At 40.3% G+C, this 27,938-nt stretch overlaps 1 protein-coding gene across 2 annotated transcripts; it reads right to left on the reverse strand.

Annotated features, from left to right (window-relative positions):
• atmin (ATM interactor) lies at positions 1–27,935 on the reverse strand. Of its 2 annotated transcripts, none has more exons than XM_063067201.1 (4): positions 27,678–27,935; positions 20,565–20,693; positions 14,862–15,061; positions 1–6,887 (listed from the first exon to the last, which is right to left on the reverse strand). In XM_063067201.1, the coding sequence occupies exons 1-4, from the start codon at positions 27,933–27,935 to the stop codon at positions 5,063–5,065; spliced, it is 2,412 nt and encodes an 803-aa protein (XP_062923271.1). In that variant the 3' UTR covers positions 1–5,062. The 2 variants fall into 2 exon arrangements, with proteins under 2 accessions (XP_062923271.1, XP_062923272.1); XM_063067202.1 differs by having other exon boundaries at positions 27,777–27,934.
• Positions 27,936–27,938: the final 3 nt, after the last annotated feature.

Here is a 27,938-nt window from a genome sequence, read left to right on the forward strand (position 1 = left end):
ATAAAAAGCAAATCAGTATAATTGGACATCACACAACAATCTGGCAAAAAATACTAACTGGCAGATAACAAAGTAAATTAAGACACCGTTCATATTGAATAAACTGATCTTTATTTGGTGCAACTTTGCAGAGTTCTAACCAGCAAATGTTTGACACAAAATATCCACTAACATTATACACCAGCAAATAATTTATGTGCAAAATTTTGGCTAACTGAAGTACAATAAATCTTGTGACATGTTAACATACTCTAGCATTAACTTAAAAGAAATTCTTACCCATATTGACCAAAAGGGAAACACACGTCTTCACTATTTTACATGCATTTATACAAATTTCATTGGTTATACACAAGATAACAATTCTTTAGGTGTTTTCAAAGAAACTCATGTAACCAAAATGTTTAAGTTAATGCTGCATGCAGCAGTTGTTTATCAATAAAATATCTCAGACTCATAAACTATTGTGTAGTATTCTTTGACGGGTAACTCAGACAGAATTTATGAACCATGAATTCTCTCCCATCACACCCCCGCCCATGGCGTGTTAAAGACATAAAAATAACCTTTAATAATAACTTGGTGACTCTTTTTTTGTGCCAATTTTACTCCTTCCCTTCCAGAGGATCCCAGTTCATTTTCCACAGATGCCAGTAGGCTTTCACAACCTCAACTATGTACAAGCCTTAGCATCTGAAGGTTCCCCAAACCCAATCCTATTTTTATTTAACATTGCCAGACTGGGCTGCATCAGCATCCAAAGAATGCTAGAATTATAATGCAACTTCATTTCAGACTAACTGAATATCAAACAAATGACTGGCCTGACTTTACAATGTACCACAATTATCACTATTCCCCAAAGGCATCTGGAGAACAGTAAAATGTCTCCATGTTCCGTCTCAAGTTGAAAGACTCAATGAATAAGGCTGATACAGAAGCTGTTACAAGTTGACATAATCTTTAACGGTTTGTTGCCATTAATAAGTTAAAAGGTAAATTTCAAGCAGCATGCTACTCGTCAACCTGAAATAAATATCACAGTGACAGTCAACGTCAATAGGATAGCTCACTTTGGAGATGTCCATTTACAAAAGAAAAGGAGCCTTCAAGCAAGCATCCTGATACATTCTAACTACAGAAATAGCAGGGCACTTAATATGTGCAGAATGCACAAAGTAGAATCAACTGTGTTATTAAATCGTTACACATTCAAGACAATGTTACTATTCACTCATCCAGCATGAAAAGTGTCTTTTGCAAGAATATGCAAAAATATGAAACCAAAACAAACAAGCCACAATCTCTCATCTCCTCCATTCATTAAACTTAACATATGAATTATATTTCAATAATGGGTGAACATTATTGAAGACATTAGCCAAGGCTATAAAGCCACATTGTAGTCCATGAGTTGCTCATCAAATTAAATAATGCAAAGGTCCTAATAAAGTGAAATGTTGCAATAGATCATATGCAACGGTCAAAATATTAACATATTAAAGTACATTATACAAAAATAATACTGGTGGTTATAGGTTTAACACTGACACTAATAGTGACTAAATTAAGGCAATGAGTCATTAGGGTCATAGAAACAGTGCATTAACACATTAGAAGTGCATGAACAGATTATTCATTTCAAATCAGTGTTAATAGGTCCGATGACGGCAGCACAACCCTACATTAAAGAGCAGATGAAAACAGTGGCCTTGAAAATTTGACCTGGGTATTTAACTTATAAATCTGACCACGACTTTGTGATGGAAACATTTTAAATCAGCAATCTCAATCAGACAAAGTTACATCTAACATGAATATACGTCGCAATATAGCACAAGTGCATGGGTTTTTGGTCTAAATATAAATACTCTGCAAGCGAAACAAATGGCATGCAGATCACCCAGGTACAGCTTAAGGAAGCTAGTAAAACACAATATTCAGAAAGGGAAAAATAACAGGATATACAGTATGAATATAGAAATCCAGCAATCACAGGTGAACTATGAGTGAAGCTTCCAAAATTAAGCTGACATTTGAATTATAAATTTCGACGGTAATCCAAAACACTAACCCAGCCACTGCTTTTGATTCTTCTACCAGGTAAGATAAATGCCCTATTCTATCACAGCATTGTGAAAGGGCTTTTCACAGCATACCTAGCCTCTGCCATACTCCCCCAGCACTAAGTTCTCTTTACACCCCAATCCTGCCATAAGTATAGCTTCAAAATGGCCCTACGATAGGTTTCCTATGCCTCCTGGTTTAAGAGCTTTCAAAGTCCAGCTGCATGATAACCAAATACATACAACTATAGCTCTACACTGTCAAATGGATCCCTGACTTCGTAACATTCAAAAAGTTTGTCAACTCTTGTCAATATACACCAGTTCTGATTTGGACCAGGTCAGAGCAACATCATGTTTTAACTACCAATTCAAACAGGTTAGTTTCCATAAGACATGGCACATACGAACGAACGAATGAGTTTCCACAGGTTATACTCAAGCTCCACATTTATTGAAAACTAATCCTTTCAGGTACAACCAAAGGATTATAAATGGATAAAGAGCATCCAGTCAAGAGTGCAGAATCACACAAGTCAAACTGGAAGATTAAACACTTTATTCTGGGATTCCGGTAAAACAAGAGAGCTAAGTACCAAAAATATTTCCCACAGAATTCATTTAACTTTATATTTCAAAAAGGGATCAGAAATATTCAGTGACACAGTACACACACAGTGGTATATATATTATTTGATCGAGGTCTTAAAGGACCTCATGATATTTAAGGAGGATCCAAATACATTGCAAGCTGAGAGATTGACATGGCCCAAGCTTACAACACTACCCGATCTCCATACTCCCCACAAACACCCACGTACTTGGGTAGCATTAACCTGGAAGTAGCCCTGGACCTGTACTCGATAGAAGTAATTCTCTAATTAATCATGGATAATTAAACATACCAAATATAATCATATTTCAGTGTTGTGCTTTACACTGAGATTGAGAGTGAAAGACATGAACTAGAAATTAATTATAGTCAATTTTAATATATCAGAATAACATTAACTTGATGGTACTATGTGGATTAATTCTGCTGCAATTGTGGATTCTCAGTTGAGGATTTCTTAGAAGTCAGGAAAGACTGGTCACACATATTTCAGTAATATTCCTACTGTTTCATGTCCATCTCTTGCATCAGACAAGAAAATCACATGCACTTTATCCTATTAAAGATAGAAACAAATATTACAAATGAGCAGAAAATAACTTCACATTGTCATGTGAAATGGTGAAGTGGCTTCTAAACATCTAGGCTATGAAACCCAAGAGTTTTGACATTCCATTAGCTACAGGACTTGAAATCATCCTGTTAATGAAAGAGTCAAAGCTGCTGTGTGCAATTAAGCAGCTAGTCACAGAATCAGCACACCTTCAGAAGGAATAGGAGGATCAAGTTCCAATGTCAAGTGTCCTGAAAGGGCTGCAATTCCACTTTTATATAAAGTGATGATCTGTTGTAGTTAAGCAGAATATCAGCCTAATGGCATTGAGTGCATTAATTCTGCTGCAACTGCGGACATGCACTTCTGTTCAAATGAAAATAAGAAAACTGTAAACCCTGGAAATCTTAAGTAAAAACAGGAAACAACCAGTTTGGCAGACAGCCTCTACAAACAGAAACAGATTTAACTTTTCAAGCTTAAGACCTTTAATAGAACTTAATTTGTTATCAAGGCAGGGAAAAGATGAATAGAACAAAGGGAATATCCCTGAGAGGGTAAGACCACGTGACAGTTCAGAACAGATTAAGCTTCTAAACATAACCTGCTTTTAACTTACTCCCTTTGTTCTAGCCAGCTCTCTTCACCTATTTTTTCATCTGTCACAGCTCTAATATGGCTTTACATCATAATGTTTACTGTTTCTGCTTCCACAGATGCTGCCAGACTTGCAGACAGCATTTTCTCTTTTCACTTCTCTTCAAGGTTTTCTTCCAATGTACTACAAATATTCAGCTGCCTGACATTTATTTTAAAACCAAGTGCCTGAATCATACTGACAAAGTCAAAATGCAGTGATAAATTTAAACTTCTAAATGGGACAGTGGCTGGGGTACTGACACTACATTAAGAACTTCCAAAAAAAAACAATTCAAAATGGAGACAAATTGGGCTCCCGTCATCCAGGATTTTCCTGGAATCCGCAAGAATTAGAAACATTACGTCAATTTTAATGGCTTAATATTACATTTATGGACATAGTGTTGCTAGGCTGGACAGAATGCTCAAACCAAAACCTTGGCTGCAAATGTTACATTGTGCACCCTCTTTCTCAAAAGCCTGTTCTTGCACGCTTGGAAGGGTCACCATACCCTTAAGACAAAAATCCCAGATATTCATGAAACTCAATGTCAGCCAGTAGTCAGTACATAGACAATAGAGAAAGAAATGGCGTCATACATAATATTGTACCAAGTTGAAATACACTAGAATAGAATCAGTTAGGATACTTCCTATTTGATCGTTCAATAGCCACATGGAATATTCAGTCTAATTGTGTGCCTTGTGAAAACATAGAGACGAAAGCAAACAGGCAAATGGGCAGGAAAGATGGAAGTAATGAATGCTGAATCAAGGTTTGGTTTAATCAGAAGCCCAAATAGTATAGAACTTGGCTTTTTGTCATTCATGAGAAACTATGGAAAGTCCCCAAGGGAAAAGAAGATCCCAATACCTACGTCAATTTAAATATCTGGGATATTTCTGTTTTCCAGTTCTAATGAAAATTAACATGCACAGCACGCTGGAGGGGAACTTGGTCTCAGCCCAAAATGTTGACTGTTCGTTTCCACGGAAGCTGCCCGACCTGCTGAGTTCCTCCAGCGTGTTGTGCATGTTGCTTTGACCCCAGCATCTGCAGAGTATTTTGAGTTTACTAATGAAAATATCCCCAAAAAGCTGCTTCAAAACAAGGTGCACAGTAACACAGCATTAACTTTGGTACTTCCACATCCCAAAGCTGAAGTCCACGTTCCCTGTCGTCTTTACACCTCAACTGGTGCTTTTATCAGCACTCTCAAATAAGGGAACAAGTTCATCACATGTCTGCGTCTCGACTGAACTGAAATGACACTCCATAGTGTTCCACGCCATATCAGCCAAGAGAAAGTCATCCATTACAGTCTGTGTTTCATTGCTAGTGAAAAAGAGACTGCCAAGGTTTTCAAAGGAACTGCTGGTTGTCTGTGTTTCAGCACAATTTAGCCGAACATGGCTTTCGGTGGTACTAGTGAAATTATTTCTACCATGCAAGTTCTCCGTTTGAGTTTCAGTCCCAGAAGATTCTGCATTTATGGAGAAATTAGACTGTTTCAAAATGCTATCAAGAGGTAGATGTGGACCACTGTCCAATAAGAAAGTGAAGTCTGTTTGAGTCTGTGTGTCAAACATTTCTAGTCCTAAATAGCTGGACTGTCCCCTACCATTGTATACCTGGGTAGGGTGGTCTGAAAACAAAAAGTCAGTTTGAGTTTCAATATCCAGAGATTCCAATGCAGATTCTGTCTGTAAAGTACCAAACTCATTTTCCTCTGTCTGGGTTTGTATGTTGCTTGCAGATAAAAATTCTTCAATGTCGAAGTCAATACCCGCATTCTGTGACTGGCTGCCTGTCATATTCTCACCAGAAGCATTGCTGGCATCAGATAAAAGACCCCGGTGTTCTAATGAATGATCTGCTATGCTTTCAGATAGAATATTTTCCAAATCATTAAAAAGGTTAATCGTCTGAGTTTGATTGTCCGTCATTGAATTGTGTTGAAGTAAAGTGGACTGAATGTGAAAGTCAACAGATTTATTAGTGTTCTGTAAAAGAGCATTATTGTTAGATGCATGGGGGGGTCTTTGGTCCTTGCCCATTGCTTCCAGGGCAAAAGTAGTTTGAGTTTGCCTACATACACTGCAAGAGGGAACTAAAGAATGATCAAAAATCTCCTCATGATTATTTCCATTAATAAGTGCTTGAAATGTTGGGTCTCTTTCTTGACTAGAATTTGCCAAAGTCTGTGTTTTCCTGGAAACATTACACAATGGAAAACAGGGCTGACTGAAAGAATCTGTCTGAGCACTTATTGACGTAGTGACTTTGGTGTCAGGTTCAAATGTTTGCGTTTGGACACTTACAGGTAGCAACACTTGGGCACCAAAGCTCAGATCAGTTTGTGCACAAGCTGATACAGTGCTCTCGGTAGCACAATACATCGTTAGAGACTCTGGTGCTGTGCTCTGTGCAAGGTAAGATATGTCTGTTTGAACATTCATAGAAATATATTTGTTTTTTTGACCCAGGTCTCCAAGCGATTGTAATCCATGATTGCTGGCAAAACCTGAATCCATGTTGACTTGTACTGCAGTATTGACAGGTTCAACCATCATTATGTTGGGCAATTTGGAGGTGGGAAGGTCACCTTTAAGATTCAAAGCTTTTGTTTCCAAAGTTGGTATCAGAGTTCCCACTGGTGTAGGCAAAACCTGCACTGTGTTCACAACAGATCCTTGATTGTCAACAGCAACAACAATGGACTTGACAGAATTATCCATGGACATGCCTGAAGATAAAAGAACTGGTAAAGGTGTTAGGTGCATAACAGGAAGTTTGACAAGTGCAGCTTTGGGCTTTGGTAACAGCAATTTCTGAATTTGTTTCACAGGTGCCGGAGCCTGGTTATTGCTGATATCTTCACGTAAGTGTTCAGTGTTGGTTCCCTTGTTCATCTCCTTCATCTCTTGGGCCAATTCGGTTTCTTGCTTTTTTTCACTGTTGTTCAAATGGTTCTGACTTAACCACTCACTCTTCCTCTTCTTGCGCGGTGGCTCCCTAGACAATAGATAGAAAGTTAACTTGTTAGTACCTAATGATTAAAACATGAGCGATCACTGGCAGAACATCTGTAATCTTTTATTTTTGGAAAAAGTAAATTTTAAATCAAGGACTACATTTACAATTATTTCCTTGAAAGCATACACCTGTCCCTTGAGGGCCAATCATCGATCTAGCAGAGAAAGTAAGTGTTATAACATGCACTGCATCATAAGGGTTTTCATAGGCACAACATTCACACCCAAATACTTTAACTGTGAAGTAACTAGGATAGAACAGTACATAAATATCTATATCCAATGGCAATGAAGTTAATTACAGTGTCTGTCAAAGTCTGAGAAAGAAATATTACACTGTTTTGTTCTTTCCTTTCTCTTACCTCTAGCCACCTATTTATCTCTGGCATTGATTTTTTTTTTAACTGGGCAGCTGGAATCAATACTAAACTGATAAAGGCAGGGTTGTTAGATTATTTTTTCATTCTTTTATATGAATACTACAACACATTCAAAAATCATTTCAACTGGTGTTAAGATTTCAAAAAAAGGTTAATAAAAGGCAGTGGAAAGTGAAATGGAATTAGAATAAAATTCCGAGGAGGAACAAGCACAAAGCCACAGTTTAGGCACAGCTTGTATAGGACTTATAAACACAAGAGATTCTGCAGATGTTGGAAATCTGGAATAACATACATAAATCTCCGGAGGACTCAGTAGGTCAGGCAGCATCTGTGGAAATGAATAAATGGTCGATTTTTCAAGCCAAAAAAACTTTCCCCAGGACTGGAAAACACCTTTCCCACCCATCTGGCTTCACCTATCACCTTCTACCTATTCCTCCCCCCATCTTTTTATCCTAGCAGGGACTTCAATTGTATCTGGTGCTCCCAGTGAGGCCTCCCCAATATCAGTGAGACCCGACGCAGTTTGGCAGACTGCTTTGTTAAAACAAAAGGCGGGATATCCCGGTGACTGCCTATTTCAATTCCCATTCTGATGTGTCTGTCCAGGCCTCTTCTACTACCATGATGAGGCTAAACTCAGACTGGAGCAGCAACTCCTTATATTCCAACTAGGCAGTCTCCTGATGACAGAAACATCAATTTCTCAAATTTCCAGTAATTTCTCTCTCCTCCCTCCTTCTCTCTTTTTCCATTCCCCATTCTGGTTCCCTTCTCACCCTTTCTCTTCTCATCGTCTCCCTCCAGTTTCCCCTCCTCCACCTTTTCCTTTCTTCCACTGTCCCTTCTGATTAGATCCCTTCTTCTTCAGCCCTTTTTACTTCTTCCATCTATCCCCTCCCAGCTTCTTACTTCATCCTCCCTCACCCACTCACTCACTCACCTTCCCCCTCACTGGCTCTTGCCTATCACCTGCAGCATGTACTCCTTCCTGTCCCAAGTTCTTATTCTGGTTTTTACCCCCTTCGTTTCCAACCCTGAAAGAAACACAGAAACCCAACAGCACAATACAGGCCCTTTGGCCCACAAAGCTGTGCCGAACATGTCCTTACCTTAGAAATTACCTAGGGTTACCCATAGCCCTCTATTGTTCTGAGCTCCATATACCTGTCCAGGAGTCTTTTAAAAGACCATATCGTATCCACCTCCACCACCATCACCGGCAGCCCATTCCACGCACTTACCACTCTCTGCGTAAAAAAAACATACCCCTGATATCTCCTCTGTACCTACTGCCAAGCACCTTAAAACTGCGCCCTCTCATGCTAGCCATTTCAGCCCTGGGAAAAAGCCTCTGACTATCCACATGATCAATGCCTCTCATCATCTTATACACCTCTATCAGGTCATCTCTCATCCTCCCTCACTCCAAGGAGAAAAGGCCCAGTTCACTCAACCTATTCTCATAAAGCATGCTCCCCAATCCAGGAAACATCCTTGTAAGTCTCCTCTGCACCCTTTCTATGGTTTCCACATCCTTCCTGTAGTGAGGCGACCAGAACTGAGCACAGTACTCTAAGTAGGGTCTGACCAGGGTCCTATATAGCTGCAACATTACCTCCTGGCTCCTAAACTTAATCTCATAATTGATAAAGGCCAATGCACTGTATTCTTTCTTAACCACAGAGTCAACCTGCGCAGCAGCTTTGAGTGTCCTAAGGATGAATTTTCCTATATAAATAAAATGGTAATTGCTTCTTTGCTTTACGACATTCCGGCTTACGAACCGTTTCATAGGAACGCTCTACCTTCGGATGGCGGGGGAAACCTGTATGTATGTGCCTAAGACTTGCATAGTACTCTCCATTGATCAATGCAAGGAGATTAGGATGCCTGATAAAAATCGCAATCCCTTCTAACATCTCCATAATCCCCATACAGATAATGCTTGAATAAACCTAAAGCAAAATGCTATAAGAACTATAAAACGTTTAAATTAAAATACAGATTTAATGTGGGCAAGAAATACTAAATGTCTAAATGTTGCAAATGCTAAAATCTGATTGAGGGCCTATTCACAGTTTGTACTCACAACTCAGGAAGCGAGTATCGCTGTCTCCCATCACCCCATTAAACACACAGCGCATACTTTTCTTGTATGAACATATAAAATCATTGCAACACACCAATATCGCTGAATCAGTGGGAGCCCTGGGCTTGTTTTCCTGCAACAAGATGGTCCTATCGAGGGATGATGGGAGACAGCGATACTCGAAGGGGGTTCCTTATGTCCAGTCTATTCCGCAATTTAGTTTTCGTTGCATTCATTGCAGAAAACCCCGCTTCGCAGAGATATGTTGGAAATGGCAACAATGGAGAAAATTTTTGAGCGTTCCCAGACCCAAAAAATAACCTACCAAATCATACCAAATAATACATAAAACCTAAAATAACACTAACATATAGTAAAAGCAGGAATGGTATGATAAATACACAGCCTATGAAGTAGAGATAACGTATGTACAGTGTAGATTCACTGAACAGAATCGCCAAAACTGAAAAAAATCGGCACGTACACGCATGCGCACACAGGTGCCCGTGCAAGGCTTCATTGTCATGGTAGTCTTTTTGGGGTAAACACAATGAGAAAGTTGTCAACCTCCCCCACCCCCCCCCCTCCACCCAGTCGGCCGGTCCGCAGTGCAAAAATGGTTGGGGACCCCTGATCTTGACTGTACCTCTTCCCATAAAAATGCTATTTCCTTTTCTCAGTCCCTTCATCTCTGTCACATCTGTTCCCAGGTTAAGGCTCTCCTTTCCAGGACATCAGATATGTTCTCTTTCTACTAAAGTGATTCGGAGATGGTGTGAAATATGGCTCTTCAAGATGTCCAAAGTGATTAAGTAGGTTTCCACATATGTCAACTTTTGCATTGGGGCAATGTTGAAATCTACTACTTTGCAGCCAGCTGCCAACTCAACACAGCTCTATCTTCAGAACATAAGGAACAGCAGCCAGCTAAGTATGTAGGCTTTCAAGGTTATTCTGCCATTGTATAAGATTGCAGCCAATGTTTCATCCTGTTCACAATCCTGGACAAACCGAGAATTCTACAAATCCTTTACTGCCCAAAGATCCAAATCAATCACCGCCTTGAATTGAGTCAATAACTGAGCATTCACAAGTTGTTCTAGTTAAGGATTTTGTAGTGGGTAAAGAAATCGCATTTCATTGTTATATAACCAATCTTATTCAACCTGCAGATTATCTAGTTCTAGATTCAGGTTCAAATTCATTTATTTAACACATATACATAGAAACTTACAGTGAAATGTTTCATTTGCATTAACAACCAGCACAACCTAAGGACATATTCCAGCAACACATTCTAGACTCTCAAGATGGATGAATCATGTAAATAACCTTGCAAAGTCTGGCATCAAAGTTATCCTCAGACAAATCTTATTTTCAAACTTCAAAGTAAATTTATAATCAAAGTGCATATTGTCAGCATATACAATTCTGAGATTCATTTTCTTACATGCATTCATAGTAAAAGGAAACACAATGGAATCAGTAAAAAAAATCTCGCACAACAGATGGACAACCACTTCTCAAGAACCATTTCTCAAGAGTAAAATGTACTCTGATCAAGAATGCTCAGCATCTAGTATTAGTATAATTGGAAATCGATCACTCAATTCAGAAACTTTAACACACATCCAGGCTTCACTTCTTTCAATATATGGCTAAACAGTCAATTTGAATTATGTCTCAGCTGCATTACCCCATACTCAAATGATTGGAAAAGATCAATGCATGCGTGGTGATGAAGACTCTCTAGTTTTAATAAGGAAGAGGGTAGTGGATGAGGAGTGAATGAGGTCTGGGGTAACATAGGGAAGTAGGAAGCAAACTTTAAATTTTTAAATAGATCAGGGAAATACAATACGTACTGGTTTACGCTAGTTTTCATTATTGTGAATAGGAATGGTGGCATGTAGTTAGTTCACAGGCTTTAAGTCTGCATGTCTCTTTTTTTGTGGATGGGAATCAAGCTTCACACCCAGTGGGAATTCTGATATTATTTCTGCACAGTAGTTGTGCATCATGTAAGAATAAACCAGCTTCCTTGTCAGTGGGGTTTCTTGGTTTGTGTGTATAGGTGCACAGATTTATAAAACTTTGACACACTCTATAATATGCAACTGATGTTAGTTCTAAATGTTAAGATATCACTCCTCCAATCGCCTTGCACAACAGATCGTCTCCTGGTACCTTAGATGGAGCAGAAGACATATTAGTCTACTTTGCTCACCACATTTCTTAGAAAAGTGGCATTAGTACCAGTCTTCTCAAAACTGGAGGAGACACCATCAACAATGTTTTACCAACTTAGAACAGTATCGACCTTTCGGCCCACGATGTTGTGCTGACCTTTTAACTGCTCTAAGATCAATCTCACCCTTCCCTCGCACATACAGTGCCTATAAAAAGTATTCACCCCCCACCGAAACTTTTTATGTTTTATTGCTTTACAAGTTACAAAGAAAGGTTGAACAAGTTGGGTCTTTATTCTTTGGAGCGTAGAAGGTTGAGGGGGGACTTGATAGAGGTATTTAAAATTATGACGGGGATAGATAAGAGTTGACGTGGATAGGCTTTTTCCATTGAGAGTGGGGGAGATTCAAACAAGAGGACATGAGTTGAGAGTTAAAGGGCAAAAGTTTAGGGGTAACATGAGGGGGAACTTCTTTACTCAGAGAGTGGTAGCTGTGTGGAACGAGCTTCCAGCAGAAGTGGTTGAGGCAGGTTCGATATTATCATTTAAAGTTAAATTGGATAGCTATATGGACAGGAAAGGAATGGAGGGTTATGGGCTGAGTGCAGGTCGGTGGGACTAGGTGAGAGTAAGAGTTCGGCACGGACTAGAAGGGCCGAGATGGCCTGTTTCCGTGCTGTAATTGTTATACGGTTAACATTAGATCACAGTACATTTAATTTTGCTTTTTTTTGACACTGATCAACAGAAAAAGACTCTTTTGTGTCAAAGTGAAAACAGATCTCTACAAAGTGATCTAAATTAATTGCAAATATAAAACAAAAAATCATTGATTGCGTAAGTATTCATCCACACCCCACCTTTAATATGACACCGAATCATTCCTGGTGCAGACAATTGGTTTTGAAGTCACATAATTAGTTAAATGGAGATCTGTTTTTGGAGACCTGTTGGTGAATTAGTATCCTGGCAAAAAAAAAAACGACACCATGAAGACAAAAGAATACTCCAAGCAATTCGGCAAAATGGTTATTGAAAAGCACAAGTCAGGAGATGGATACAAGAACATTTCCAAGTCACTGAATATCCCTTGGAGTACAGTTAAGTCAATCATCAAAAAATGGAAAGAATATGGCACAGCTGGAAATCTGCCTGGAGCAGGCTGTCCTCAAAAACTGAGTGACCGTGCAAGAAGGGGACTAGAGAATGAGGCCACCAGGAGACCTATGACAACTCTGGAGGAGTTACAAGCTTCAGTGGCTGAGATGGGAGAGATCACGCATACAACAGCTGTTACCCGGGTGCTTCACCAGTCGCAGCTTTATGGGAGAGTGGCAAAGAGAAAGACACAGGGAAAAAAAACACACATGAAATCTTGGCTAGAGTTTGCCAGAAGGCATGTGGGAGACTCTGAAGTCAGCTGGAAGGTTCTATGGTCTGGTGAAACCAAAACTGAGATTTTTGGTCATTAGATGAAACGCAATGTTTGGCATAAGCCAAACACCGCACATGTTCAAAAACACACCACCCCTACTGTGAAGCATGGTGACGGTTGCATCATGCTGTGGGGATACTTCACTGCAGCAGGCCCTGGAAGGCTTGTCCAGACTTCAATCCAATTGAGAATTTATGGCTGGATTTGAAAAGGGCTTTTCATTCATGATTCCCATGCAATCTGATAGAACTTGAGCAGTTTTGTGAAGAACATGGGGAAAAACTGCAGTGTCCAGATGTGCAAAGCTGATAGAGACCTATCAACACAGACCAAAGCTGTAATTGCTGCCAAAGGTGCATGTACTGAATACTGACTCGAAGAGGATGAGCAATTATGCAATTAATTATTTCACTTAATAGTTGTAATAAAATTAGACCAATTTGTATAATTTTTTTTCACTTTGACACAAAAGAGTCTTCTCTGTTGATCAGTGTCAAAAAAGCCAAATTAAATCCACTATAATTCAAGGCTGTAAAAGAATAAAACATGAAAACTTCCATGGGGGGGGGGGGAATACTTTTATAGGCACTGTGGCCCTCTATTTTTCTATCATCCATGTGCCTATCTAAGAGTCTCTTGTATGTCCGTAATTTATCTGACTTTGCCACCACCCTTGGCAGTGTCTTCCATGCACCGACCACGCTGTATGCAAAAACAATCCCTGACATCCTCCTATACTTTCCTCCGATCACTTTAAAATTATGCCCTGGGAAAAAGTCTCCAGCTGTCCACTCTATTTATGTCTCTTATCATCTTGTATACTTCTATGAAGTCACCTCTCATCCTCCTTTGCTCCAAAGAGAATAACTCTAACTTGCTCAATCTATCCTCATAAGACATGCTCTCTGACCCAGAGGTAAATCTCCTCTGCACCCTGTCGAAAACTTCCACATCCTTTCCATAATGAAGTGACCAGAATTGAACATAATACTCCAAGTGTGATCTAACCAAAGTGTTAAAGAGCTGAAGTATTATCTCAACACTGTTTCTGCAGGTAATTTTTTGCATATGGTAGATTGAGCAAACATATTATTGACCTGCATGTAGACTGAGAGCCAGCACATCAGCAGCAATAAACCCACAGTTTTGTCTCCAGCTGTTTTTCAGAAAGTCATCTCATTACAAGCTTCACACTGCCTCCAAATGACGGTGCAACAATGGCATGGGCTTTGCAGTCAGTAAAGACTGCACAGATTAAATTGGCTCTGTGGCATATATTTCTCATTTTCCAGTGTGATCTCTAATCTAGCATCTCTGAGAGGGAGTCTGTGACACCCAATGACAGAAATGTCATCAAGTGGATTATACAGCTGAACATTCATGGCAGCTGATCAAGAAATGTTCTGATTTTATCTTCAAGAAACATACAGAAAGACTCCTCACACCTCTGCAGTTATTTTTTCATTGTATTGTGAAATGTGTGAAAAGCTGAAATTATGATTGTTGGTTATATATATAAAAATTGTTACAAACCACAATTTCAACAACTTTGGGTTTCTCTATTTTGTTGGACCAGATGATGCTGTCACTGTTAGAATAACAGACTATATGGCCATCAATAAAATTTGCTTAGTCTCAGCCAAAACAAACAAGCTACAAAAACATTGGTTGTTTACCAGCAATGAAATAACTCATCATTAGATCTGTACGGTTTTAATGATAATTAAACATTGTCTAAGAGAAAAAGCTTGTTTAAACATGCAGTTTTAATGCACGATACAGTAGAACAGATGAGCTGGCACACAGTAAGCTCTGTGTGAACGTTTTGATCTGCCTGGAGACTATGCACTTACCGATGTTCTGCAGGGATTTCATGTCCAGTTCTGTAAATATGAGACAACAGTGCTGGTCTGCTGGCATAAGGACAACCACAAGTGCACTTGAAAATCCGCCCACAGTCCTCTGCATGTCGCTTCAGGTCCCATTCTGTACCGTATGAGTTACTACATTTGTCACACTTATGCTTCTTCTCAGCATGAATTTTCATAAAGTGCTGGAGAAAAAGCAGAAAACAATGAACAGGATCTTCAATGACAGCAACTAAAAATAGATAAGCAAGCTTTACTGAGTAATACCTTCATCCATCTCCCTGGATTTAATGTTTCTCAGTCTCCTTGTTCATTCCCATCTTTCATCTTTCACCATTCAGTCACTTCCAGCACTGCTGGTTGGAACCTGACCTTCCAGTACTTTAGAATCGTCAGCCTTGTGCTCCATAACATTCATTGTCTTCCGACCCAGCAATGCTTCAAGCTAAAATTACCCTCCCTTTGTTCATAACATTCCATGGCCTCACCCCAGCTATCTCTGGAAACACGTTAGTAAACCCTATGGTTCTATAATCTTTGAAGGAACCGTAGATTTCAAAGAAAATAGGATCAACTTCTTTGCACCAATTATTATTGAGATACAGCATTGAATAAGCTCTTCTGGCCCTTCAAGCCATATGGCACAGCAATCTCCCAATTTAACCCTAGCTTAATTACAGGACAATTTACAATGATCAATTAACCTACTAACTGATTTGTCTTTGGATTGTGGGAGGATAAGATGGTGGTGACTTCGGACTCAGCAGCCTTTTGGGGGCCAACCAAAAGTATTCTTTTCTTTGATACATGTGTTTTTTACGATCAGAAGATGGTGCTGGGCTCCAAGAGCTTCGGGTGTGGTGGGTCTGCCCCATCAGGAGCTCCTCGTTGATTGGAGAAGCCGGCTGATGTGTTCAGGGTGTCGGAGCCGACCAGGATGTCGGCGGAGCTGGCCTGGGTTCAGAGGAGCAGGCCTGGGTGCACACTGTGTTGCTGCCTGCTACTCGAAGGCATTGGAGTTGGTGCATGAAGGCAGCATGCAGTGAAACCATGGGAGATTGTCTTGGATGTTTCTTTCACAATCGCAAAAACCTGTTATTGATAATGTAAGATGCAGCAGGCCTGTTTCCCTTGTTTGGTGGCGGGGCCGATGGCGTGGAAGCTGCATTGCCTCTGTTGTAGCGAGGACTAGGCCTCAAGCTGCGGGCATGCTTGCTGCTGCAGTCCAGGAGAGAGGTGGTGCAGTTTGGCATCCGTGCTTGGTTGGCGCTGGCCTCTGTCAGCGCTGCCCCCCAGTGTTTGATTGGTGGAATAACAGATTGTATAGCTTCCCAGCAATCCAATCAAGGTCTTTGACTATCTTTAAAAACGTAAACACGAGGAATTCTGCAGATGCTGTAAATTCAAGCAACACACATCAAAGTTGCTGGAGAATGCAGCAGGCCAGGTAGCATCTCTAGGAAGAGGTACAGTTGACGTTTCGGGCCGAGACCCTTCGTCAGGACACCCAAAGACTTGGCCTCTACAGCCACTCGTGGTAACAAATTCCACAGATTCACCCCCCTCTGATTAAAGTAATTTCTCTACATCTCAGTTCTAAAAGGACGTCCTTAAATCCTGAAGTTGTGCCCTCTTGTGCTAGCATCCCCTCCCATGGGAAATAACTTTGCCATATATAATCTGTTCAGGCCTTTTACCATTTGAAATGTTTCTATGAGATCCCCCCTCATTCTCCTGAACTCCAGGGAGAATCATACAGTAACTATTTCCTTCCTGGAATCATTCTCTGAACCCTCTCCAATGTCAGTATATCCTTTCTAAACTTAGGAGCCCAAAACTGCACACAATACTCCAAGCGCGGTCTCACGAGTGTCTTATAAAGCCTCAACATCACATCCCTGCTCTTATATTCTATACTTCTAGAAATGAATGCCAACATTGCATTCGCCTTCTTCACAACCGACTTAACTTGCAGGTTAACCCTTAGAGTATCTTGCACAAGAACTCCCAAGTCCCTTTGCATCTCTGCATTTTGAATTCTCTCCCCATCTAAATAATAGTCTGCCCCTTTATTTCTTCCACCGATGTGAATGACCATACATTTTCCAACATTGTATTTCATTTGCCACTTCTTTACCCATTCTCCTAAACTATCTAAGTCTCTCTGCAGGCTCTCTGTTTCCTCAACACTACCCGCTCCTCCACCTCTTTGTATCATCAGCAAATTTAGCCACAAATCCATTAATACCATAGTCCAAATCATTAACATACGTCGTAAAAAGCAGTGGTGCCAACACCGAGCCCTGTGGAACTCCACTGGTAACCGGCAGCCAGCCAGAATAGGATCCCTTTATTCCCTGTTTTCTGCTGACCAGCCAATAGTCCACCCATTCTATATATGCTAAAATGCATAACAAAAATATTTTAAAATTCATTCCTTGTTCTTTTCTGATTCAGCAGCAAGAGGCATTGGTAAACAAAGGAGACACTGTACACGTGTTAAAGGTTTAAGGTTTTAGGTTTTGGTAGAAATGTCAGAGTCTCTTCAGAAACAAGGATTTTGTTGCTTGTTCAAAATCTACAGATAGCCAAGATACACCTGAAGCTTACCTTTTAGGAAAATTTTCCCATTCGTTACCTGTCTCGTGAGCATGATGTAATTGTCTCGTGATAGGGGGATGATGTAATTGTCTCGTGATAGGGGGATGATGTAATTGTCTCGTGATAGGGGGATGATGTAATTGTCTCATGATAGTGGGATGATGTAATGGTCGTGATAGTGTGATGATGTGATATCACATGATGGCATGTTCCAATTGGTATAAAAAGGGAGACTGCAATTTGTTGCATAGTTGTCGTTTTGTTGGGGAGTCACAATTGGTGTTACATAATCAAGGAAGGAGAGAGAGCGAGAGTGAAGAATTTGCCAGCTTCGTACAAACCCAAGAAATCAACGGCGTTCTGTGTGCCTTGAATGTGACTCACATTTGGTATGGTCAATACGGGTATTGTAACACACACTTTTGGTTAACCTCTGTATGGTCTCGGGTGTTGTGTCTTGACCTCCTCCTGCGAAAGGTCAGCTACTGTGAGAAATCTTATTCTTCGTGATTTCTTCGGGCAAGGCATTTCTTGGCTGGGATCTGTGTCAGCAGTTTCATCCTTTCTTCATCGCTGGTTCGGGAAGTCTCTCCTTTCATTTATTTCCTAAATCACTTGGATTCTTTGAACTACCACCTTAAGACTGTGTTTGTGTAAGACCTGTTAAGAATTGTCTTTTCAGTTCGACTGTTTGATAACTATAGACGCATAACACTGTTAACTTCCGTTTCAGTTAGTCGCTTGTTTACTTTTCTCTGCTTTTGAGTAGAGGTTAATAAATTTCCTTGTTTATTTATAAAAACCCGACTCAATTTCATATCTATTGGTGCTGATGCGTAACACATTTCATATACAAACATAAAATTTCCACCTTCCCCCTCTATCTTCACTCTCACCAACACCACTGTATGAAAAGCAATGCAGACAAAAATAAACAAGAGAAAATCTGTAGATGCTGAAAATCTGAACCGCACACACAAAATGCTGGAGGAGCTCAAAAGGCCAGGCAGCATCTAGGAAAAGAGCACAGTTGATATTTTGGGCCAAACCCTTTCGATAGACAAAAATAATTAATTAAAAAGGTTAAAATCTATAGTTTATTAATAAGATTAAGTGTTCTTTTGAATAAAAAGGTGGCTTAATCTTTTTTGAGGGGGTACAGGTATACTGCTGACATGGATCTTAAAATCCATGGTCAAAAGTTGCATTACCCTGTCCGAAACGTTGACTGTACTTTTTTCCATTGATGCTGCCTGGCCTACTGAGTTCTTCCAGTATTTTGTGTGTATTGGTCAATACACTGTCCCAATTTACCCATTACAAACTGATAACTTAAAATAATCATTCATTTGTAAGGCCATTAAAAACACTGAGTGGTATCCAAAATCCAATGGAAATTATACCACAAGTTGGTGCTACAAGGACTTACTGAAATAGCAAAGTATCCACAGGACAGTTTTCTGCTATGGCCTCAGTGGTGTGGAAAGCATTCCAACAAAACTACAAACAGCAGCGTCTGTTTATACCCAAGCACTATACAGAAAGTGCACGTGGCCAAGTGGTTAAGGCATACGACTAGCGACATGAAGGTTGTGAGTCAAGCCCCAGCTGAGGCAGTGTGTTGTGTCCTTGAGCAAGGCACTTAACTACACAGTGCTCTGCGACAACACTGGTGCCAAGCTGCATCGGCCCTTGCCCTTCTCTTGGACAACATCGATGTCATGGAGAGGGGAGACTTGCAGCATGGGCAACTGCCGAGCTTCCATACAACCTTGCCCAGGCCTGCGCCCTGGAGAGTGAAGACTTTCCAGGCGCAGATCCATGGTCTCGCAAGACTAACGGATGCCTTATATATACAGAAAGAGTATACATGGAGGTTGAAGAGACTCTGATAATAGCCATTTTTTGTTTTCTCTTCCCCCTCCCTCCCCCAGTCCTCCTCCTCTTTTTTAAATTCCAATTCTGGTTACCTTCATACCATTTCTCTTCTCACCTGCCCATCACCTCTCCCTGGTACCCTTCTTCCTTCAATTTCTCCCAGGGTCCACTGTCCGCTCCTATCAGATTCTTTCTTCTTCAGCCCTTTACGTCTTCCACCTATCATCTCCCAGCTTCTTATTTCATCCCTCTCCTCCACCCACCCATCTTACCCCTCATCTGGTCTCGCCTATCATCTGCCAGCTTGAATTCCCTCCACCTTCTTATATTGGCTTCCTTTACAGTCTCGAGGAAGAGTTTCGACCCGAAAAGTCAACTTGTTTATTTAACTCTGTAGATCCTGTCTGACTTGCTGAATCCTCCAGTATTTTGTGTGAGTTATCCTTCATTAAGTGTTTGCCATAAACCCAATGCTGTAAAGAAAATGTTCTACTTGTCACACACATTTGTTACACCGAAGGGTTATCTATTTTAAAGAATTTACTCTAGTGAGAAAAGGTCCTGTAAAATCAATTCTACCTCCTTGTTGTCAGAAACCAAACAGTGGCAAATTGAATAATGAATGAAGCACTTTTTGGAAGCAAAGCCGCAGTTACAATGTGGGAAATATAGTAGGAAAACTGTAAGCAGCAACATGATAACTGATAGAGATATACAATATTATGAAGGGTACAGATGCAAGCAGGCTTTTTCCACAGAGGTTGGCTGCGACGAGAACTAGAGGTCATGGGTTAAGGGTGAAAGGTGAAATGTTTAAGGGGAACATGAGTGGAAACTTTTTCACTCAGAGGGTGACGAGAGTGTGGAACGAGCTACCAGTGGAAGCGATGGATGCGGGTTCCATTTCCAACATTTAAGGGAAATTTGGATTGGTACTTGGATGGGAGGGGTGTGGAGAGTTATGATCCAGATGCAGGTTTATGGGTCTAGGCAGATTAACAGTTCAGCAGGAACGAGATGGTCAAAGGGCTCATTTCTGTGTTGTAGTGTCCTATAACTCTATAACTATATTTTGCACGCTGGTTAAGACACAAAGACAAAATTGCTCATCTACACCTCCAACCTAGAAAGCTTAGTTCATTATTAAATGTCTGAGTGTAATTGCTGCATGATTCAATTAACAGACAAGTAAAATTCTAGCTTGCTTACCTGCTTAACAAGGGCAAACTGAGAAAATGGTCTGTTTGGTCCTCTTGGGCAACCTTCAATGGGACAGCAGTACAACTTCTGAACAGAAGATTTCAAGTCCTTCCTAACAGTTGGATTAATGCTGCAATCCTGGAAGAGTATAATAAAAAATAAAATCAACAGACTTCAGAACTACAAAAACAGAATAGCATGAGTGATAGAACTTTAAAACAGCATACACTGACCAGGTCGCACTTGTAGACTGGGAAATGACCTTTCATTACATCGGAATAAACTGGAGAAAGTGAAGGAGTCTGAAGATGTAACTAAAGGAGGAGGACAGGTATGAAGGAGAAACAAGGATATTATGTGATATGGTAGAAGGCAAGACAATTAAATCACACAGGAAATCCAACATCTTCATTTAATTATTGAGCTACAGCACGGAAAAGGCCCTTCCGGCCCTTCGAGCCGCACCACCCAGTGACTCCCCCCCTCCCCCCCCGAATCACAGGACAATTTACAATGACCAATTAGTCTACCAACTGTTACGTCTTTGGACTGTGCTCGGAGGAAACCCACGTAATCACAGGGAGAAAGTACAAACTCCTTATAGGCAATGGCAGGAATTGAACCTGGGTCACTATGCTACTGAATCTATCTGGGGAAATTGGACATGGTCTTCCCCACGCAACTTCAAGTTCAGGAAGTCGCACCAATCAACACAAATGGCCTTCTTGGATTTCACAAATTCCTTTGGCTCTGTCAACTTAGAGGGACTGTGGATTATATTAAAATTTTGCTGCTCTCAAACATTCTTTAAAATGTTCTACCGTTGCCATATGATGACATGCAAGTCATGATCTTAACCAATAGTTTAGAACAAATCCAAACTCAGTGCAGACTATCAGATAACACCATCATCCTAACACTTTACCCAGTCTTGCTTATCATACCTCCTGATATAATGAAGCTCATTTGCCGAATAAATGGCAGAGCTTTCATCCTATACTATAGGCCCTCCAAAACCAAGGTCACTCCAACTGCACTTCAGAAGACAAAAGCTGTTTATATATTGTCATGTTCAGAGACCAACCTGGAGTTTATTTATTTTATTCAGAGATACAGAGCAGAGCAGGCACTTCTGGCTCAGTGAACTACACTGTCTGGCAACCCACTTATTTAACACTAGCTAATCAAAGAACGATTTACAATGACCAATTAGTCTACTAGCTGGCATTTCTTTGGACTGTGGGAGGAAACCAGAGCACTGGGAGGAAATCCATGTGCTCATGGGAAGGACATACAGAATTCTTATAAACCATGTCAGAATTGAACTCTGAAGCTCCAAGCTGTAATAGCGTTGCTAACCACTATGCTAATGTGCAGCCCCAAAATTACTGATTAATTCAGCAAGATCTTCAGCTATATGGGCCTTAGGTTAAATGCCTGCACAGTGGAGGTCCTCTATAGAACAGTCTTGACTGCACAACACCACACTGCATCAATAAAACTCTGAAAAAAACCCTGGAAAATATGGATCACTTTCCAAATCTCAGGAATTCTCTACTCAACAAAGGTAGGCAGCAACAATGAAGTTCATCACTTCTGGTGCTGTAATATAGCTGCGGTCTTCCAATAAACAATTCCAATCACTGGTCTTTACCCTGAAACAACAATTCCATTTTAAGGCTAACGTTAACATCTTGACACTTTACATAACCTTCTGAAGACTATTGTCTTCAAGATTATGCTTTTAATCCAAGCTTCTTTCAGAAGTCAGGAAAGAGGCACAAAACTTATTGTTTCACAATTGTTTTGTTAAGTGTTAATAGAACAAAGATAGTTGAAAAGACAGGGATAGAGGTCTCCATAGTGAAGGGAGATAGAAGCAAAATGACCAGCATGGCACCCCCTCGAGGTCAACTCCTTTATACCTCATAGATAAGAAAATTTCCACTCAAGTTCATCCAATCAAAAACTTCCTATTTAAATAAAGTAGCAACAGAGAAGCTTCCAGAGCTTTCCAGAATCATACAAATATATCCACTAGGGGACACACATGAACAGCTGCATATACATACTGTGACCATTGGGTAATATACTAAACAATTAAACCATCAGATCCAACAGTTTTTTTAAAACATTTCCTGTTTTTGTGTCTAAGATCAAGACATTAAACCTGACACAAAGTTCATGCACTACTGAGACGTGACAGTATTTGGCTGCCTGTATGGTTCTGAAATATCGTCCAAATGGCCAGCTGAATGTAGTGATAGCTACCAGATCACTAATGAGAAAGTACCAATTTAGTAACTCATTTGAATGATATACAAATCATGTACACAAGGAGAGCTATTAAAGATTGAATCATTAAAATCTGAGGCAACAACGCAAGATTATTTTCCATCTTTTCCAGAAACCACAATTATTTGCAATTCTGGTGCAAAAATTGCTTCAATCAGAAAACTTCTAGAGAATACCAAATCTCTTAAGAATGTGAAATATGTCAGATTGTTGAATTTCTGCTGGCTATTCATATAAAATATTTATTTGGAGAGATTAAAAAGTAATCATGACATTTTAAAATGGTAAAATGGGTAAGTATAATCACATGCTAATCAAAGCTATTCTTTTAAATTATGGAATCAATTTCCTGTCAAGTCAGAACCATGTCCTTTCTTTGTCCCAGTTAAAATGCAAAGATAAACATATTGTCAAAGACCCCTCCCATCCTTCCCACAATACATTTGACCACCTGCCATCAGGCAGAAGGTACTGCAGCATAAGAATCAGAACTATCAGGCTGGTTAACAGTTTTTACTCCTAGGCTGTTCAACTTCTTTCACACCCGGCTGCCACCTTACACACATCCATGCCCTGTCTGAATACCCTGCCCTCTCCCACACTCCCTAACTCACCGACAGTCTCATCCTGACTGGTCACTTTTCATCTAGATGTATGTACACAGCTGCTTCACACATTCATGCTACTGCTTGTGTTACTATAATAGTGCCAGTAACATTATGCTGTCTTACATAAACATACACCTTGCATTTGGTGTCAACCTGACAATTTTCAGGCTATGTCACTCAGGGATGTGCTAATATTGTTCTGTGATTGTACGTGCTGGGATCGTAACAATATATGCTATGTGTGCCTACATATACAGTGAAATCTGGTTAATTGAGCAATTGGTTAATCGAAGCAAATACCTTTTTGGGACAACTCTTAAAGAACAAAAACTAATTGGAAAAAATTGCCAGAATTCCCTTTGTTTATTTGGGACACTACACTGCTTAATTGGGGCAAGAAACTGCTGCTGAACAGGTTTTAACTAGAGTCAGTTGTGCACATTTTGTGTGACTGTTAGACGCTACACTGTGCTTAAGAGCAAACAAATGTTAAATATCTTCACTTCTGTGTGTTTATGTTCAAAAAGCAATGATTTTTGTCACTGATAGTTGGCAAGAAGTAAGCATCAGGACAATTCAGAAATGTTTTGCTCACTGCGGTTTCAAGCTCTCAGGCTTGGAGATGTCAGAAAAAGCCGGGAGTAAAAATGAAACAATTTCATTATTTCAACAAGTTAGGAACTACGAAGAACTTGAAGGTATCAGTAGTCATCTTGAATGTTACAATGAAAATGAAGATTTAGAGAATGTAATTGTCCATTGCATCATATAAAGGTAGTCCATTATCCACACTACATGTTCACATTGATTTTGTTTGTTGCATATACTACACGAGTTCCAATTTTGATCACTGTGAGGAACGAATGTACTATTTTATAGCACTGTAATACTGTTTGGAATGTCTCAACCCGAAATGTCAACTGTACTCTTTTCCATAGATGCTGCCTGGCCTGCTGAGTTCCTCCAGCATTTCCTGTGTGTTATTATTGAAATGTTCTGTTTTGTTCTGTAAATGCATAATTCTTTACTCAGATTGTCTGTTTTATACATTTTTAACTATTTCCACGAAACTTTGACTAATTGGGGCAGCCGTTTAATTGGGCCAAAATATACTGGTCCCAGCGTGTCCCAATTAACCGGAATCCACTGTATTGCGTTGTGCATCTTGTCCCGGAGGAACGATGTTGCATTTAGCTGTAGAGATGTGTATACTTGAAAGATAATAAACAAACTTGAACTTGAAAGAACACTCTCTTCAGAACTGATTCTCAACAGCATAAAGAAATAATCTCTGTATTGATCAGTTTATGTAAATTTCATCAAGGTAATTTAGAGTACACTACATCTAGCGTTGCTTTAGTGACACAACAAACATGAAAGTTCCAATGGAGCCCAAAAGTGTCTGAACTGAAGTTTAAAATCAACTTTGGCTATATGCTTTTTCAACCCACCTCTACCCTGATCATCAGCATGATGGCTTTGCCTAAGATAGCAATGGGCTTACTTTACACACCTTCAATACAGAAAATGCCTTCTATTATCTGATTCAGATCTAAATATCACAGCAGGACCTACTTCCACCTACCCAGTTAGATAATGCGCTCCAGATCACTACAACTCTGTTTATAAACAAAAAGTTCACATCTCTAGTTTCTTTACCAGTTACTTTAAATCAGTGTTTTAGTTACAGATCCTCCTCCTAGTGGAAAGTTGTTTTTTTTTAACCTTACCAGTCCTTACTAACCTCAAAGAGGACCACAGCGTTGTCATGGTTTGGAGGCTTGCGTGCCTCAGTGACCTGGAGAGTTATGTTGGCTGGAGTCAGGGCTTACCCATGCTAAACAGGTCAGAGGGTAGAAGCCAGACTAAGAGTGGTCCACTGGCCCTCCAGGTTTAGGGGTTCAGCTCAGGGCTAACAACTCTGACTGGTAAACAAAATTGTTACAGCAACAGCTTTGCTAAGAGTTGCCAAGGACAGACAGATGAAGGATCTTTATTGTTGCCCTAAATGCCAGCAGGTGTAATGGGCGGAAAGTAAGGTTCAACCAAACATTTCTAGACATCCAACAAATTTCCACCCTAAGAAAAATTACATTTGCTGCAACACACAACTGAAAACCCTAGTTACTGCTAGCTGTCAGAAAAAATATTCAAAATTGAACGATGCCTTTGTGTAACTATGCAATCTATCATTGACGTTACTTGGATTTTTAGAAGGCCTGTGACAAGGTGCCGAACATAAGACTACTTAACAAGATAAAAACCCATGGTATTACAGGAAAGATACTAGCATAGGTAGAAGATTGGCTGTTTGGTAAGATGCAAAGAGTGGGAATAAAGGGAGCCTTTTCTGGTTGGCTGCTAGTGACTAGTGTTCTGTGTTGGGGCCACTTCTTTTCATGTTATATGTCAATGATTTGGATGACAGAGTTGATAGCTTTGTGGCCAAGTTTGCAAACGACACGAAGATAGGTGAAGGGACAGGTAGTGCTGAGGAAGCAGGGAGTCTGCAGAAGTACTTAGACAGATGAGGAGAATGAGCAAAAATGGAATTTCGTTTCAAGAAGTATATGGTCACTACACGAAAGAAGGAACAAGGCATTGATAAGACCACACTCGAAGTACTGTGAACAGTTTTGGGCCCCTTAGCTAAGAAATGGTGTGTTGGCTCCAAAGGAGGTTCATGAGACCGATTCTGGGAATGAAAGGATTAACATATGAGGAGCTCTGGCCTGTACTCACTGGAGTTCAGAAGAATGAGGGAAGATCTCATTAAAGCCCATCAAATATTGAAAGACCTAGATAGGGTGGATGTGGAGAGGATGCATCCTATGGTGGAGGAGTCCAAGACCAGAGGGCACAACTTCAGAATAGAAGGGCATCCATTTAGAACAGAGGTGAGAAGGTATTTCTTTAGCCAGAGGGTGGCAAATCTGTGGAATTCATTGTCGTAGACAGCTGTGGAGTCCAGGTCATTGGGTACATTTAAAACTGAGGTGGATAGGTTCTTAGTTAGGCTGTCACAGATTATGGGCAGAAGACAGGAGAATGGGGTTGAGAGGAATAATAACTCAGCCAAAATGGAATGGCGGCACAGACTCGATGGGCCAAGTGGCCCAATTCTGCCCCCAGGTCCTGTGGAGATCCTGATGGTCCCAACCAATAAGACAAAATTTAAGGACATTTCACCTAACTTTAATATAATATAAAACACACATACAGTGATAAACATTTAGACAGTAGAAAACAATCCCCCTGCATTTACTTCCCCACTTTATAAATTTGAAAGGCCAAGTTTACAATTGCTAATGACCCAATAATTCACTAAAATGATCATTTATTTTAAAACTCCAAGCATGAACAACATAATCAGATAGACTAGGAAGAATGAGAGGTACTGGGTCAACTGCAGACAAAGTTGGAGATCAATAGAATTTTCTTAAAGGTACATGGGGTAAATGTGATGCATTAGGTCACACATTAGTCATGATTTAATTGAATGATGAAACAATCTTAAAGCTCTGAATGCCCCCCTGCCCTTATGTTCATACATCTATACATACAATAAACAGGAGAATATCTGAAAATGGATTAAAACCACCATTAGTGCTAAGAAGGGAGAGCCTGGGGGTGAGATGAAATTGCTAGTAGAGACAGGATGGGCCAGATTTTTTGTTTCACTTGCCAAATAATCAATCCACATTAGATCCAAATCTAATTATTGGGCCAACTGGTCAAATTCTATTCAAGAGGGACAAAAACAAATTACGGCATAAGCCAAATAACATACCACCCACAGGTTTCCCTCCAAATCAAGCAATATCGTGACTTTAAAACATACCAGCAGTCCTTTATTATTCCTGAATTTAAATCATGGAACACTGTTAAAAAATGTTGTGGCAATGCCTCCACCAGAAAATCTGCAGTGGATCAAGAAGACAACTCGTCATTGCATTCTCAAGTGCAAATGAAATGGGCAATAAGGAGTGCTTCCAAAAAAAAAAATGCTCGTATCCCATTTTAAAATCTGAGAACATAATATAGTGGATGTATTGCAGAATTGGCCTTATGTCATTAACCTTTGATTTTCTGTTTCCGTTAATGTTGAGTTATTAGAGGGGAATATGGGGGGGGGGGGGAGAGATGGGAGAAGAGAGCATAGAGATGGAAAACGAGACCTGGAGGAGGGAGAGTTGTGACAAAACCTGCCTGCACTTACCTGCACCCTGTGAGATTTGACCAGGTGCATTCCCAGGGCCGGTGGGTTGGGAAGGATTTTACCGCAGCCTGTAACCGTACAAAGGATGTTGGTCCTCACCTCCCGGCTTAGCTCAGTGACCGACGGCCGAATGAGCTGACAGACTGGGATTCTTGCTGTTACTGCTGTCGCCACTGAATCCCCAGACCTTTCACCCCCCGCCTGCGGCTCTGACGAACTGTTGCCCTCCCGGCCTCCCCATGCACACGTTGCCGCCATCTT

This window comes from Mobula hypostoma, chromosome 14, assembly GCF_963921235.1.
Source record: "Mobula hypostoma chromosome 14, sMobHyp1.1, whole genome shotgun sequence".
NCBI classification, from domain to species: Eukaryota; Metazoa; Chordata; class Chondrichthyes; order Myliobatiformes; family Myliobatidae; genus Mobula; species Mobula hypostoma.